We start from the raw sequence: 17,655 nt of genomic DNA on the forward strand, positions 1-17,655 counted from the left end.
AAAAGAAAAGAGACCATCTTGATTGACGAGGATTCAAACATTGAGCAGACTGTAAATATGACAAATTTTTATGATCTGTAAAAATTGTCACAGGATGACGAGCTCCCTCCAGCAAATATCTCCACTCCTCTAATGCTGCTTTTATAGCCAGCAACTCCTTGTCCCCAATCGCATAATTTTTCTCTGCAGGTAGAAGACCCCAAGAATAAAAAGCACAAGGATGGAATTTTTGTTGCTCCGATCTTTGGGATAGAATGGCTCCTAAGCCAACATTAGAGGCGTCTACCTCTAGGAAGAAGGGAAGCGTCACATCAGGCTGTCGAAGAACAGGAGCGGAGGAGAAGGACTCTTTGAGAAACTGGAAAGCTTGAAGGGCCTCGGAGGACCATTGTTTCGTATAGCCCCTTTACGGGTTAGGGCCACAATAGGAGATGCAATCGAGGAAAAATCTTGGATGAAGCGTCTGTAATAATTAGCAAAACCTAAAAAACGCTGAATTGCACGAAGAGTAGTTGTCTGAGGCCAATGTAATACAGCATTCACCTTGTCTGGATCCATCTGAAGACCGACTCCGGAGACAATATATCCCAGAAATGGAATCTGGGGCAACTCGAATGAACATTTTTCTAACTTGCAGAATAACAAATTTTTTCAGTGTCTGGAAAGGACTTCTGCCACGTGTTGATGATGAGAAGGCAGGTCCTGGGAAAAGATTAATATGTTGTCCAGATAGACGACGACACAAACATATAACAAGTCCCAGAAGATCTCATTAACGAAACCCTGGAAAACAGCGGGGGCGTTACACAACCCGAAGGGCATAACTAGATATTCATAGTGCCCATCTCTGGTGTTGAAAGCTGTCTTCCATTCGTCACCGGACCTGATTCAAATTAAATTATAAGCACCACGGAGATCCAACTAGGTAAAGACCCGGGCTCCCTTGATGGGATCAAAAAGCTCAGTAATTAATGGAATGGGATACCGATTTTTGATGGTAATGGCGTTGAGTCCACGATAATCTATACAAAGACGTAATGACCCATCCTTCTTTTTCACGAAGAAGAATCCTGCTCCAGCGGGAGAGGAAGAAGGTCGAATAAATCCTCGCTGGAGATTCTTCTTTGATATACTCAGATGTAGCTTGAGTCTCCGGTAAAGAAAGTGGATACACACGACCCCTAGGAGGAGTCTTGCCAGGTTGAAGATCAATCGGACAGTCCCAAGAACAGTGAGGAGGAAGACGTTCAGACTGAAGCTTATCAAATACATCGGCAAAGGAAACATACTGAGGAGGAAGACCCGGTGGACACGGTGAAATAGAGGATTGCTGTATCTTGAGTGGAACAACTTGAATAAGGCAACGATGATGACATTCAGGGCCCCAAGACGTAACTTGAGGAGTGTTCCAGTCAATCTGAGGAGAATGCAATTGAAGCCATGGAAGGCCTAGAACAATAGGACTGGTAGTAACAGGAAGAATTAGAAATTAAATTTTTTCCTGGTGTAAGGCTCCAATTTGAAGAGTTACTGGAGCCGTACTCTGAGTAATGAGACCATTAATAATACGTGATCCATCGATTGCAGTAACGGTAATAGGTACCTTTAAAGAAACCACTGGTAGGGACCATTGATTCACGAGGGATTTAGAAATAAAGTTTCCTGCAGCTCCAGAATCAATAAGTGCTTGGGACACAAAGGATTTGGTAGCTAAGGAAATGGTAACATCAAAAGCACAAACTTTTAATTTCGTGGAACTTGGAGAGGACTCCAGGAACCCTAACTTCACCTCTCCAGAACTAGTTAGGGTCTGGCATTTCCCGACTTTTTAGGACATGAGTTGAGCATGTGAGTAGAATCAGCACAATAGATATAGAGTCTATTTTTTACTCTTCGGTCTCTTTTCTCTGAAGTTAATTTGGAGCGACCTATCTCCATAGGTATTACTGGAGATGGAGCTTGACGAACTTGAGGTCCTGAGCGAAGAGGTGCCTTATGGGAAGTTGTTTTTTCTGAATCTCTCTCACGAAATCTCATGTCCACACGATTGCAAAGAGAAATCAAATCCTCCAAGGAAGAGGGTAATTCTTGTGAGGTCAGTGCATCTTTAATTTTATCAGAAAGCCCCTGCCAGAAGGCGGCAATCAAAGCCTCAGTGTTCCACTGAAGTTCAGAGGCTAGTATCCGAAATTGGATGACGTAATGAGCTACAGTGAGAGATCCTTGGCGTAGACGGAGGATGCTGGATGCAGCAGATATAACACGACCAGGTTCATCAAATACACTTCGAAATGTGGAAATAAATTTGGCACTATCTTGTAGCAATGGATCATTTCTTTCCCATAGAGGGGAAGCCCATGCAAGAGCCTGTCCAGAAAACGAGGAGATGAGATAGGCCACTCTGGAACGATGAGTAGGGAAATTGTGAGGTTGAAGCTCAAAATGGACAGAGCATTGATTCAAAAAACCCCTACATGTTTTGGGGTCTCCATCATATTTTGAAGGAGTAGGCAAGTGTATCGTGGAAGCAGTAGACACCTGGGATGGCACTGGGGAAACAGGTGATGACACAGGAGTATCAACAGTGGCTGCGGTATTTTGCACAGAAGTTCCTTGGGAGGCTAAAGTCTGATAACATTGCAGCAACTGTTGTTGGCGAACATCCTGTTGTTCAATACGGGTAACCAGATACTGCAGCATCTCTTTAGCTGAGGGTTCCGATCCTGGGTCTGTCATGGCCTGATCTTACTGTCACGGGCACTAGGAGTCTTTGCCCAGGATATCACCAGATGTAGTCTTACCAGAGTAGTGTATGCACACAGTGGTCTTCTGGTAGCAGAGTGACTAGCGGAACAGGAGAATCAGCAGATGGTGAGAGGATGCTAGAGGAAAAGTCTATGACTAGCAGCAACAGGTTATGGGTTAAACAATATGAACACGAGGATCTTGATGGACGTGAAGACGTGAGGAAAGTCAGTGGTCTGCGTACAGCAAGTTGTACCACTGCTATAGTGAGAGGAATGTCCAGGGATAGATAGAAGGTAGTGAAGTCAGTGGTCTGCGTACAGCAAGTTGTACCACTGCTTGTAATGATGGAACTGGTTCCAGGTGCAAGTAGGTAACGGGGAAGTCAGTGGTCTGCGTATAGCAAGTTGTACCACTGCTTATAGTGAGGAAACTTGTAACTGGTGCCAATAGGATACAGGGAGTCAGTGGTCTGCGTTCAGCAAGTTGTACCACTGCATATATAGATGAGGATAGGCACTAGGGTAGATGAGTGGAGCATCAAAGGTAACACGGAGAGCACAAGGAACTTGATTCCAATGGTATATATAATAAAATAGCAAATGACTAGTGCTGCTTTGAGATACAAAGTCACTACTGAGATCCAGGACATATGATACAAAGTCAATAGCATCTATAACTTCGTGAGATAGAGGACTCCGTAGATGAGCAGAACACAGTCCAAGCGGATATGCAATAAACTGGTAAAGTCAATAAAAGATAAGCATACCGCGATTCAGTTGAGCAGGCTGTCACGAGAGAAACACAGGGATAGCTGAGCGGCTGAACGCCGACATGAGTAGAGACCACAGGAGTGGTAGCGGTAATCCGTGTCTGTGAAGCACACAGACAGAGAACATAACACGAGTGGAGCAATGATGATTCTTGCGGAGGTCAGCAGGAATAGTAGACACGATGAAACACAGGAGAGTTGAAGCGGTCTGGCAACCGGCAATGCAGTAGTCAGGAATCAGCTAGGACTGAAGACACGATGAACACAGGAGAGTTGAAGCGGTCTGGAAACCGGCAATGCAGTAGCGAGGAATCAGCTGGAGCTGAAGACACGAGGAAACACAGGAACACCTTCAGAGACTCACAGGGAATGAGACTCCAAGATCAGGCCACGAGGTAATGACCACAGGTGCTTTAAATAGGGAGTGTTGCCTGATCAGCCAATTAACTAAAAGCAACAGGTCTGAAGAGTTCATAGAGGCTGCGCATGCGCAGACCATCAGGATGGCGGGCGGCCACGGTTCCTAACAACGGGAGAAGAGGCACTCACAGTCCGGTGAGTGACAATTGATAGAGATAGAGATGTAGAGAAATTTTATTTATATATATATATATATATATATATATATATATATATATATATATATATATATATATATATATATATATATATATATATATATATATATATTTCTTCTCATAAATTTTGTACAACTCAACATATATCAATAGCACAGCAGTTTTGTCATCCACATAAGCTAGATTGTACTCACTGTGTACGCAGTGTAAAGGCTGCACTGGTGATTGAGGTTGGCAGGTTTAGACCTTTGGTGATCTCTCGCCAGAGCTTCTTGTTTATAACTTCAACCAGTCCTCCTTTCTCAGTAACCAGGACATACAACATGTACAAGTCTAAAACCTGCTTGGCCATTATGGGAATTCTGTTGACAGGTGTTCCTAGTGGAACGAACAAGACATGTCAGTGTCCCTAATAACCATAAGAACACTAATTTATTCACTAGTCATTTGAATAAATATAGGTAAATACTTTTGTGAAAAAGGTTACAAAGAAATTTGCTCTAAAAAAAACTGATTGATAAAGCAATTCAACTATTTGTGAAATAATAATAATATAGGGGACTTTAAACACATTTATTGTCGTAGCATCAAAATTTACATATTGCAGGCATGATATATTTTACCCAAATATCAGTTAACTAAAACGCTCTGAAAGCCAGAAAGTAAAAATGTCAAATAATTGATGCCAATGTCGTACAAACAAATACGATCATAGTATCTCCTCTTGAAGTCACTATGGGGAGCCCTGACAAATGATTTAAAAAGAAGAACGAACTGACATTTTGAAAATGTAATTCAGTATATTTTAGTCATGACGCTTCAGATTATGGCAAAATTATAGGAAGTGTAGAACAAAACTGGTGTGTAGGAGAATAAACTAAAAAAACAAAACAAAAACACAACTGACACTTTTAGGGTATGGTTGATAAAAAAAAAGGACCATTATATGCAATAATTGGGCTACATTACAGAAATAGTTTATTTGGGAGATATGCAACATACAAATTACACACAAAAGTGTTTGCAGTATCTCAATGCAGTAAAAAGTACATCCAATAGAAATATGCATACAGAGCCCAGCAGGGGAGGTGTTAACAAGCCCTCACCCGTTTTTCAGTAGCCCAGCATATTTATCTAATTGCTCTGTTCAGAAGACCAAGACCCTTGAGGGCAGAAGGCAGGTGGGGGTCTGGAAAGTAGCATTCTCAGGTGGGTGAGGCCAGTTATATCAGATACCAGCCCGCAGCTGGAATTCCTAAATCAGACCGACTAGTGGACACCAACATACCATAGACACTGTGCAGAGTACTTACCCCGTTTTTGCATAAAACTGAACAAATCATCCAGAAATTCCTTCCTTTTAGGGTCCCCATCCAGTTCATAAAGCTATCACAAAAAACAGAGTCATAAATTTGGTACAAATATACATTAGCAGAGAAAACATACAGGATTACAAATAATGACTCAAAAGAGACCTTTATAGAAGGAAAGTGTTACAGAAATTTCACCTGGCAGCATGATAGGGATGCTTTTAAGAATAAGTTACAAGAACTTCAATATTACTAAACTTAAAAGTGAATGGCTACACATATGTAAAATGTCCAGGAGCATATTATAATGTTTAGTATTATTCCAACCTTGAAAAGATTTTCAGTTTTCCAGTGGGGGCATGCAGGAATGAGTGGAGCAATGAAATGTGAATACATGACTCGCCAGGAAGCCTGAATGCCAGACCCCTGTTATATAAACTGCATGATTATAGGAAAGTGTGAGGAAGATTTTATCCCCCTATCCATTTCACCCTGGCATCAGGTTACAAAAATAAAAATTGGTAATGAATTATGACAAGGCCAGTATCTTTCATATACATCAGATATTCACAGCAGCTCATCTGGATTCAATGAAAAACAGACACCTTTATACGAGCTAAAAAAAATAAATGTTAGAATGCATTGTGACAAGGACAGAAATTGTATAAAGGATAGAGAAAAAATAAGTAGCAATAGCCAGGCTTGGTTTGGTTTGACTCACTGAATAAGGAAAATAAAGCTACATTCCAGCAGTGAAAGAAAAATGGAAATATCAGCCTTGTACAAAGTCAATGGCCAGAGGAAATATGGTGGCCCCTCTCCAGGATGAGTTGGGGGAGCCCCTACTTATGGGTGTGAGGTGTTCATAAGAAATCTGCCACATGAAATCTATGAGGATAATATAATTCCACTCTTTCATGCGGCTGGAAAGCTTTACAAGTTTCACTTGATGATGACTTTCAGCGGCCTTAACCGTGGCTTTGCTTATGCCCGCTTTACCTACATCCACCATGCAAATCTAGCAATCTACTGGTTCAACGGGTATGAAATACAATCTGGCTACAAGCTGAAAGTCTGCAGAAGCAGCGAGAAGAATGAGTTGCAGTTAGATGCCCTCCCAGGTTTCTTAGACAAAGGCACTCTAACCAGAGTCAGGTGTGGAATGACTGCAGATTTGGAGCGACTCTCCCTCTTCACCAGCCCTAAAGTAGACGGGATGAATTTAGCTGTTATGAAGTACAGATCACACACAGCAGTGCCATGGCGAAAACAAAACCCTCTGTGAAGGTACCCAGCTGCAGTGTGGCTGCCCATTCAAGGTAGAATGGCTCAGCTATTCTAATAAACATGAATTTTGGGAAATTTTTGCATCCCCATTACTGCTACCCTCGAAGTTGGAGCCTTCCATTCAAGCAGGATAAGGAGCCTGCATTCTCTTGTGAGCAGCACCTTCATCTCGTGTGAACAAATCTAACTAAGGACATGCCGATGACTAGTCATGATCTGTCGACATCGGTTGATATTCTGCTTTTGTTCACCAAGACATCGAAATTGATCACTAGAGTGTGTATGGGGAAGGAGCAAAGTGGAGTGTTGTAGTTCATTGGCATGTTGTTTAAAAATGTTAAATTCTCATATTTAATAATAATATGGGAACCTGTACACATAAATTTGTCCAGTGAGTGGGCCCTCTGTAGGCCCATTCTGAAGAACAAGTGCCTTAGAATAGCGTTGAGCAACAAGCGATTAGAGGGCTGCCCCATGCGGCACCTGAAGTGTATGTATCAAGTTGTTGACCACTGCCTTAGATAGACCAATATTTCAGAGGAGACAGCAAAAAAAGTTCAGTCTTGTGGAGGGCAACTAAAGTGCAATGACCTTCAAAACGAAAACATACCAGTATGGTTTATTTTCAATATATTTCTCTAGAAGGCTTGTATGTGCTTTTAGCCACTAAAAACAAAAGGTTCAGAACCTTGTTTACTTGCAGAATTGCAGGCAGTGTTTCTACTATAAGTGGTGTTTGGTGGCAGGAAATCAGTAATTCTCATGAGTACATATGCTTCAGAACAGATCATTACATGGCCTAGAAGGAAAAATGAAGTGCAAGTGTGATGCCAGCCTAAATCTCATTAAAACACATTGGTGCAAGGGAAAATTTGTGACACAGTGGGCTAGAGGACACGCTGCTGTTATTTGCAAGACAAAAATGAAAAACCCCCTATAGAATTAATAGCTACAGTTATGGGCAAAAGTTTTGAGAATGACAAGTATTGGTTTTCACAAAATTGCTGCTTCAGTGTTTTTAGACCTTTTTGTCAGAAGTTGCTATGCTATACTGAAGTAAAATTCCAAGCATTTCATAAGTATCAAAGGCTTTTAAAAGACAATTACATGAAGTTTATGCAAAGAGTCAATATTTGCAGAGTTGACCCTCCTTTCTGAAGACCTCTGCAATTCGCCTTGGCATGCTGTCAATTAACTTCTGGGCCACATACTGACTGATGCCACCCATTGTTAATTAATGCCTATTCAATGCTTGGAGTTTGTCAGAATTTGTGGGTTTTGTTTGTCCACCCGCCTCTTGTGGACTGAGTACATGTACTCAATTGGATTAAGGTCATGGGAGTTTCCTAGCCTTTTCCATCATGCTGGAAAAGGCATTGTTTATCACCAAAATGTTCTTGGATGGTTGGAAGAAGTTGTTCTTGGAGGATGTTTTGGTGCCATTCTTTATCCATGGCTGTGTTCTTAGGCAAATTGTGAGTAAGCCCACTCCCTTGGCTGAGAAGCAACCCCACACATGAATAGTATCCTGATGCTTTACTGTTGGCATGACACAGGACTGATAGTAGCACTCACCTTTCCTTCTCCGGACAAGTGTTTTTCCAGATGCCCCAAACAATCTCAAAGGGGTTCATCAGAGAAAATGACTTTACCCTGGTCCTCAGCAGTCCAATCCCTGTACCTTTTGCAGAATATCAGTCTGTCCCTGATGTTTTTCCGGGAGAGAAGTGGCTTCCTCCTGGCCTTCTTGACACCAGGCCATCCCTCAAAAGTGTTTGCCTCACAGTGCATGCAGATGCACTCACACCTGCCTGCTGCTATTCCTGAGCAAGCTGGTGGTGCCCCAGTTCCACAGCTGAATCAACTATAGGAGATGGTCCTGGCGCATGCTGGGCGTTCTTGGGCGCCCTGAAGCCTTCTTCACAACTATTGAACCTCTCTCAAGTTCTTGATGATCTGATAAATGGTTTATTTAGGTGCAATCTTACTAGTAGCAATATCCTTGCCAGTAAAGCGTTTTTTGTGCAAAGCAATGATATCTGCAAGGAAACGCGTGCAGTCAACAGTGGTTAACAAAGGAAGAATAAGGATTTCAAGCACCACCCTCATTTTAAATCTTGCAGTCTGTTATTCTAATAATCAGCATGACAGTGTGATCTCCAGCCTTGTCCTCGTCGACACTCTCACCTGTGTTAACGAGAGAATCAGTGCTCTGATGTCAGCTGGTCCTTTTGTAGCAGGGCTAAAATGCAATGGAAATGTTTTTTGGGATAAAGTTCATTGTCATGGCAAAGAGGAACTTTGAAATTAATTGCAATTCATCTGATCACTCTTCATGACATTCTGGAGTAGATGCAAATTGCCATCATAAAAACTGAGGCAGCAGACTTTGTGAAAAATAATATTCGTGTTATTCTCAACTTTTGCCCCTGACTGTACTTGCAATAACTGCTGAACACATTAACTCTAAGACATGAAAGCATCCCTGATGAATTTTAAAAATGAAATAAATGGACATCCACTATTTGGACAGTTGTTTTTTCTATACAAGAGGTTTTATACCAATGCTTCAATAAACTTACTTACTACACTAGTATGACCCTATCTTTAACTGTTTCTTTCTAGGACATTAAGGCATTTATTTTTATATTTTTATCTGGTGTACCCAATTCTGGCACTACAACTCCAGATAGGTCTGCTGCTGGTTGCTCATCCTCACTAATAGAAGCGGCTATAAAAACATGTCTTTCTTATTAAAAATATAAGATTTATTAATTGGGGATTAACTGATATTGTGTGTGTACCATACTTTTCGCCCCACAAGACCGTTCCCAGGTGCCAACTGTTGGAGTTTTTCCTCTACATATCTAGCAATTAACTAGAACTAGTAAAAAAAAAAAAAAAAGTGTCATTACAGGCCACTATGAAATTGTATCAATGATTTGTCTACATATATTTTTGAAAATATCATTCCATGTAGTGCACCCGCTTTTTATTCTCTTAATGCCAGAAAACTCATGACAACATTATGGAAGAGGACTACAAATCATACATGTTTTTTAGAATCAGTCGCAGTTCGGTATAGACTCCAAACAATACATATATCCATTTAGTAAAAAAGGGAATCAAGATACAAATGTTTATGTTCAATATCTCTAGGGACCATGGGGGAGAGAATAAAAGTGAACACATCTTTAACATCTGCTGCTACCGTCAAGGAGGAAATGAAAGACTCAGACAGAATGAATGAGTCAGACACAGCTCCTGGCACACATCCAGCATCTGTTAGCGGGGTAATAACCTGAGGGAGGCTTACACTCCTGATGAGGTCCCATATTCCAGGAGAACAGAATGTAAGATACTCCAAAATCACTAAGATTCCAAAGAGATGTATAAACCTATGTTTACCTCCCCTAGCAAGAACACGTGGTTGTGTGAAATTGGCATACAGCCACCCAAAGTGTGCAAATCTGCCAGAATCACAGTGTACTCATTTACATGAGGAGATTGCCAAGAGTGATTAGGTTGTGTGTTTAACTCCTTCCCAACATCTGCTCTCACAAGCCTGTCTCAAGAGGCACAGACACACACAGCCCACAGTAGGGAACCAATGAACAAGATAATCTAATTTATGGATAACAATGGGAGATCCCTCTTCTGCTGTGAAGCATCACACAAACTAGCTATAACTGCAGGCTTTTTACTCCCTGCCAGGTGGTAATGTGGAAGTTCCTCATCACAAACAAATGCATCGTTAGCTACCAATAACCGCTTCATTGATACCCTACTAATATGCCATCACTGACTGCAATACGACCGGCTACGAAATTATATGTTATATAATATATATATATATATATATATATATATATCTCTCTATCTCTATCACACACACATACACACACTTTTATTGTGCAAACAGCCATCAATTGGTTCCTTCAAACAAAAAGGCCATTAAAATAACACAAAAGCCAACAAAACAAAACCACAAAATTCACAATTCAGGACAAGCAGCACCTGTTTTTTTTGAAAGCTACAACCAGATGCATTAAACTTGATAAGCAAAGTTTACAAAAACTGGTAACACACTTATTTGGGTGCATAAATATTGAGCAAATCCCAGTATCCCACTAATCTAAATCACACCAAGGAGCAGAATGAATTGACCATAATTGCAGCTCTATTTCTAGACTATACATTTAGAGAAAACTTTTAGATTTTACAGATACAGTTCAACATTCTGTGGGAAGTTGAAGATTGTATTTGGTGGAACTTCAGTCCTTGCTCATCTTCACTTTAAGACAATCACCCCACCTACAAATGCAGCAGAAAACGGGATTCATTCATTGACACCCATTCCAGGAAATGGATGGCAATCAAATACAGTGGTTGCATGCTTGCATGCTATGTATAATATAAAATAGTGATGTTAAGCATACTTGCCGATTTTTGATGGAGCCCTTAGGACAGGTCATGAGACAGGGTGTAGGAGGTGGCGTGGTGACGTTGTCGAGTCACCATAGCTCCACCCCCTACTAGAGAATGTCGAAATTCCCGGCATTGCAAAGCGGGGTAGTGTTTGAGGATGTCATTATGACCCGTCTCTGGCCAGAATAGTAGACAAGTATGATGTTAAGGTTCTTTCTAGATTAAACCAAGACACACACATACAGATCTGTATACATACATACATACATACATACACCAGTAGTGACCATATTTCTATTGCATTTAGTTTAAATGTTTGAAATTGTGCTGTGTGTGGGATGTGTCTGGAATCCCAGACTAAGATTACCTTTCTATTAAAATAATAGGCAAGTGCACTAAAAGTGATGGTTTCTAAAAAGGATGATTTTAAAAGACTGGCATCGATTCAGCCTTTTCTGAGTCTACACCTAAGAGAAATATATAGGGTTGATTGAGCACCTACCTTAAAGATTTTAGCGATCATATTAGATTAAAAATGATCTTTCTAGATGGTTACACTTGTGCGTGTGCGAGTAACATAAAACAGATTTATTGCACCCAACACCAATCTCTTCCTATTAACTAATCTTGTTTTGTTTTTATTATTTCCAGCCCTGTACTGTAAGAAAAATGAAATTTTTTTTTTTATTTTTTTTTAATGTGCGTCATACTTGGCATACAGAAACACACGCATATGTAAGGTAAGTGGTATAGTAGTTTTCAAAATAGTATACAAAGAAAAAAGGAGACAAACATTTACAAAACCAGGTCAGCCGCAAAATGGGAGAAATTATGCAAATCAGTATAACATATTTGAAAACAAACAAGGTACAAATGTTGTGTGGAGAAAATAAAAATAAAATGACTATCGTGCAATAATTCTACCATACCACACAGCTTCTATACCACCTGAAGAGCAGGCAGTAATATTGCTGGTGTCTTCTGATGAATTAAGCGCAAACACTTGCAGGGGAGGGCTAGCAAGTTTTAGCCCGGGGGCCAAGTCTTGACTCAGCAGCCTAATATTAGGAAGATTTTAAAAGAAAAATGCAGCTGACCCAGTGATCCAGCCCAAGGCAGCCTACTATGGGACCAGCCTGAGGGGGGCCAGATGCCCGTCTTTCCCTGAACACCTGTTACATTATAGATAAATCGCTGTAGAGCACTGTTTAAGCCACGCCCACTTTTACGTTTTACTATTATCCCTCCAGAGCTAGGACTGCAAATCTGGAAAAATATTCTAACAAGATTTTAAGTATTATGTTTTGAAATGAGTTCTTTACAGAGTTCTTGATTGTTTTGCTCCTATCATCACACTTGTACTATTCAAACCAGCCTCCCCTTCACATACCCAATATCTCTACAAGAAAACCATGAATCTAGAAAATTAAACATACGGGGTCACTTCCATGGTGTACTAGGTTTTAAAAAAACAGCTTTATAAAAAATTCCACGCGTACCAGGAAATCATATGAATGTCAGCTTATCAAATAGGTGCACTGAATCTCCTTCCAATGTCTCCGTTCAGTGCCCGGCCTATAGTAGGTAACATGTAATGTCTGGGATCCAAATCCTCTACGAGTTATATCAGAGACTCCGAGATATATAGATATATAGATAGACAGACAACTGCCTACAGGTCTTTGCACCTTTCTCACAGAAAACAGCAACTTTCCATTCTACATATTTCATGTTATGCATTTAATATTAAAATTTACTCAACCAGCAGTGTAGCTCAAAAACAAAACTAATTAATAATCAAACATTTACCACTTGTCAGTGTTCAAAAAACAAACAAAAAAAACACAACTCACAAAACAAAACTATTTGTTGCAGGTGTGGTTATTACGCTGGCTAAATAAGTCTGCATACATACACTATATTGACAAAAGTATTTGGCCACACCTGTTAATTATTGAATTGAGGTGTTGTTTCAATGAGACCCGTTGCCAGAGGTGGATAAAATCAAGCTCCTAGCCATGTAAGCTCCATTTGCAATATAAAACAAATCTTTGAAAAGCTCAGCAACTTCAAGTGTGGTACTGTGATAGGATGCCACTTTTGCAATAAGACAGTTAGAGTTGACTGTGGAAAAATCCAGCCGGGATGAAATTTCAATAAGCGATATTATTAGAAAGTGGAAGTGTGAGGAACAGCAGCCACAAAGCGTAAAGTCACAGAGCGTGGTCAACGACTGCTAAGGCGCATGGTGAATAAAAGTAGCCAATGTTCTGCTGATTCTAAAGCTGAATAGTTCCGAACTTCCACTTACATTAATGTAAGCACAAAAACTGTGCGGCAGGAGTTTAATCGAATGGGTTTCCATGGCCGAGCAACTGCATGCAAACCTCACACCACCAAGACCAATGCCAAGCGTTGGTGCGCTTTACACCACTCTATGAGACACTGGACTGTGGAGCAGTGAAAACGTGTTCTGTGGAGTGATGAATCACGTTTCTCTGTTCGGTAATCAAATAGGCGAGTCTGGGTTTGGCAGATGCTGGGAGAACGTTATCTGCCTGACTGCATTATGCCAACTCTGAAGTCTGGTGGAGGAGGGATAAAGGTATGGAGCTGTTTTTCAGGGTTTGAGTTAGCCCCCTTATATCCAGTGAAGAGCAATGTTAATGCTTCAGCATACCAAGTCATTTTGGACAATGCTATGCTTACAACTTTGTGGCAACAGTTTGGGGAAGGCACTTTGGAACAACTCATTCATCATGTAAGTATACACACTGATGAGATATCAGGCTAAACAGTCGTTTATCGGGTGTTTGGCCTGAATGTTAGCCTTAACTGGAAGAAGCATATGCTAACACTTGGAGAACATACTAATGCCTTGCAGATTCCACTTTGGTTAGAATGAACCCAATGTGAGGGAGCAATGCTAACACCTGTGCCTGCACAGGATGGAAGACTGCACTGGAATCCATCTAGTAAGGGCCACAGACCAGTGCTTGTGATCTAACTGTAGCCAAATGCAAGGTGTATTTTAGACCTACATGCTTCTTTGTGCATTTAGCTAGCAGGTATTTGGGTAGCCATATATACACAGAAAGTGGGTTAGATAATTGACAGAATATAAAGAAAAGCTCTCTAGTTTCAGTTAATTAGCAAATTGCATACATTGTAATTATTACTCAATGCGGGTGCTTGGCTAGCAGCATGTAAAACAGTAGATGTGCTACTCAACCCAAAAATGGACATCACAATCTAGAATTCATGAACCAGTCCGTCAAATCTAGGAGTCAGCATTGGCCACCTAGCCCTGAGATTTTCAGTATTACATGGTCCAAGCTGGTCAAGTTGCACTACTTCAAAGAAGCAAATGCCCAATGGCTTGCTATGGATTGGCACTTTTTACAAATTGCCCCACAGTACATATGAACTGCTGGAAACTGCACTGGGAAAATATAATGTTTAATGTATAACAACTGTAAAACAAACAAAAAAAACACTAGCAGACAAAAAAAACGTAGGCACAGGGACAAATACAAATTACTTAACTATGCAACAACTCTCCTCCATTCTTATCCCTAGGAATTGAAACAAGAGTCTTTATAACAGGAACAAGCCTGGAGCAATATCAGTCAAGCTGCTTCATTGCACGGCAACATGTATAAAGGATATTTCGTAACTACAGAGCTGAGCCAGTCCCTCCTCAAAAGCCAATGATAAATAAAAGATGAGAATGGCTATACACCACGTCAAGATTAATTATTTAATAAGCTACTGCAGCATCAGCTAAAGCAGAGGGCGGGGGTTAGAGTTAAAAAAATAATAATGATATAACAGGGGGAGGGGAGGAAAGGAAAAGGATTGAAAACAAGTCAAGGCTTAGTTAAAAGAGGAAAGTTAGAAGAAAGGAGAGGAATAGAAACAAATCTCTACATATCAAAAAATTATACACACCCCCATATCTATCTCTCTTTAAAATAGATAGAGATAGAGATTATATATATATATATATATATAAAAAAAATCTCTATCATATACACACCCAGCTAGGCAAAAGATCATTGGAGTTCTATGGCAGTCATCAAAATATAATATACTATGCTGCAGGGACTGTGTTGGACAAGCTGAACCTGCTCCAGAAACATTGGTGAGGTCTAAACAAAGCCCACACTAGGGGGGGAGGGGGGCAGAGAGGGGCACTTTTACTGTGATTGAGTGAGAAGAGAGGTACATTTACTTTGCGGGGAGGGGAGAGGGGAATATTGGCTGTGATTGCAGAGAGGGGGATATTTACTGTGATGAGGAAGTAGGGGGGAGGTGTATACTGTGACGAGGGATAGGGGGCGCATGCAAGAATGGCGAAAAGGGAGAGGGGCACACATATGGGAAGGGGGGGCGCTGCCAGATTATTTAGTACTGGGCCCCAAAGTTTCTAATGGCAGCCCTGGCAAACAGGAATAACAGTACTGGTAAAGAGAGGAGTGGAGAGAGATATTAAAGTTTATTTTTTATATAAAGTTTATTTTCAGATGATTGTGTGTAATGGAGCACATAAGAAGAAATGGAACCTTAAAGTCCACAAGCATATGAAGCACGAGAATTTAATGACAATATATTTTCTGTGGTCTAATATTTACACAAGTTGTCCCAGCTGGGTATACAATATACAGAAGCATTACAGGTGCTGCCTAGTTGTAGACTGAACACTGTTCCACCTGATTGAGCAGCCACAGGGACTGTAGCAAAGAATCATTTTCGTGCAATTTACTTGATTATTTTTCTTTCTTCCAAAATGCAAGAAAAAAAAACCCTGAAGGTCCAATGAATCCGGTCCATTTGTATTGTGATTTGACACGGCTTATGGAGGACATTATGGGTATGATAAGAAAACACATTTATTATCTATGATTCATATTTCTACAAACATTTATGGAAGTATATCATGAAAGCACTTTACACAACAGGCCACCTGAACTTCTGCTGTCAGTGAAGACAGACATTCCTGTAACAAATATAGCCCAGATATTATGGTCCAAAAAGCAAGAGCTAATCAATATACACAAGCTGAATTGTTCATATGACTGGAAATCTATTCTATTGTGGCACGTAGATGTTCCTTCCTGTTATAACTGTGTACTTCTAATATATTTTGCTTTTTATTACACATTCAAGTTTAAGAAGCTTCACTTCGTTGACTAACAAAAATGGGAAGTTGAATGCAAGTTTCTGCAAATACAGAGAAAAAAAAAACCTTTAAAACTTAATATTTCATTCTTTAGTCTTTTAGAGGTTCTTTATTCCAATTTATGCTCCCAAAATGGAATTAGAAACTTTGGACAGCTGGAGAATTGATCAAACAATACAAGTCCTCTATTAAGTTAGAATTGTTTTAATTTTTTTTTTTATTAGATGTACACACCTATTTTTAAATCTAATTTATTTTTTATGCCAACAACATAATGTTATGTACAATAGTGAGGGAAGAGGACAATGTGGGTTGTTTGACACTAGGGAGTATATATACTAAGCTGCATATTCTAAAGTGTGGAGATGTTCCCTATAGCAACCAGATTTTATCTTTCATTTATTTAGTGCATTCTACAAAATGAAGCTAGAACTTGATTGGTTGCTATAGGCAACATCTTCACTTTTTCAAACCCGCAGTTTATTAAATATAGCCCAAGGAATTTTCCATATAAGGAAGTATAGCAATAGTACGATACTAAATGGCAATGCAGCTAGTCTTTATTATTCAGCAATGTCACTGTACTGTGCAGAGCTGAGGCTTAGTTCTTTTGTTTCACTATTGGTCATGTGATGCAATGCCAACACTTTCGAGAGGAATCTTTCACTACCAGACACAAGAACAGCAGATAGAAAGCGGTAGTGTTTTTTTTCTCATTTTATTACCACCTAACAGAAGGGTGTAATGGGATTAAGAAATAAGACATTCCCATTAAAGTTTGCTGTTTTTTTGTTTTGTTTCTTTTAAACAATGGTGTAAAAGCAGCTATTCATTATTCTGTTAGTCGAAGCAATTTTTATTCCCATTAAGGTTAGTGGTGTTCAGGTTATTAAAAGGTGGCCGTTTTTTTGTCCAAGGATAGCTAACTTGACGCTAAAGGGTAAATTTATCAAGCTGCAAGTTTCCGGTGGGTTTGAAAAGTAGAGATGTTGCCTATAGCAACCAGATTCTAGCTATCATTTTGTACAATGTACTAAATAAATGATAACTACAATTTTATTGGTTGCTATAGGCAACATCTCCCCTTTTCAAACCTGCTGGAAACCCACATGCTTAATAAATTTACCATTTAGCGGCATTATTCAATTGTTGGCGGAAACGCCGAAAAGCTCGTGCTCCGCGCACTATTACCGTTACTACGGTAACAGTGCGCGTAAAAACCGTTATTGCAGTAGTTTTCTCGCTGAATTTCAGCTCGCAGCTCCCTGAGCTGAAATCCAGCTTACTATTACCTTAATAACGGTAATAGTTTTAACGCGGCGGGATAGTCAAACAATTGAATATGCCCCTAAG

At 40.1% G+C, this 17,655-nt stretch overlaps 1 protein-coding gene across 2 annotated transcripts in view; it reads right to left on the reverse strand.

Annotated features, from left to right (window-relative positions):
- Positions 1-17,655, reverse strand: part of ARID3A (AT-rich interaction domain 3A) — a 46,849-nt gene that overhangs the window by 11,797 nt on the left and 17,397 nt on the right. For both annotated transcript variants that reach the window (XM_075205974.1, XM_075205977.1), the window contains exons 4-5: positions 5,409-5,481; positions 4,290-4,473 (exon numbers count right to left, since the gene is read on the reverse strand). In XM_075205974.1, the coding sequence (XP_075062075.1) occupies positions 4,290-4,473; positions 5,409-5,481 (257 nt within the window). The remainder of the gene's footprint in view (positions 1-4,289; positions 4,474-5,408; positions 5,482-17,655) is intronic.

The sequence above is a fragment of the Mixophyes fleayi genome, chromosome 1, assembly GCF_038048845.1.
Source record: "Mixophyes fleayi isolate aMixFle1 chromosome 1, aMixFle1.hap1, whole genome shotgun sequence".
Classification (NCBI taxonomy): Eukaryota; Metazoa; Chordata; class Amphibia; order Anura; family Limnodynastidae; genus Mixophyes; species Mixophyes fleayi.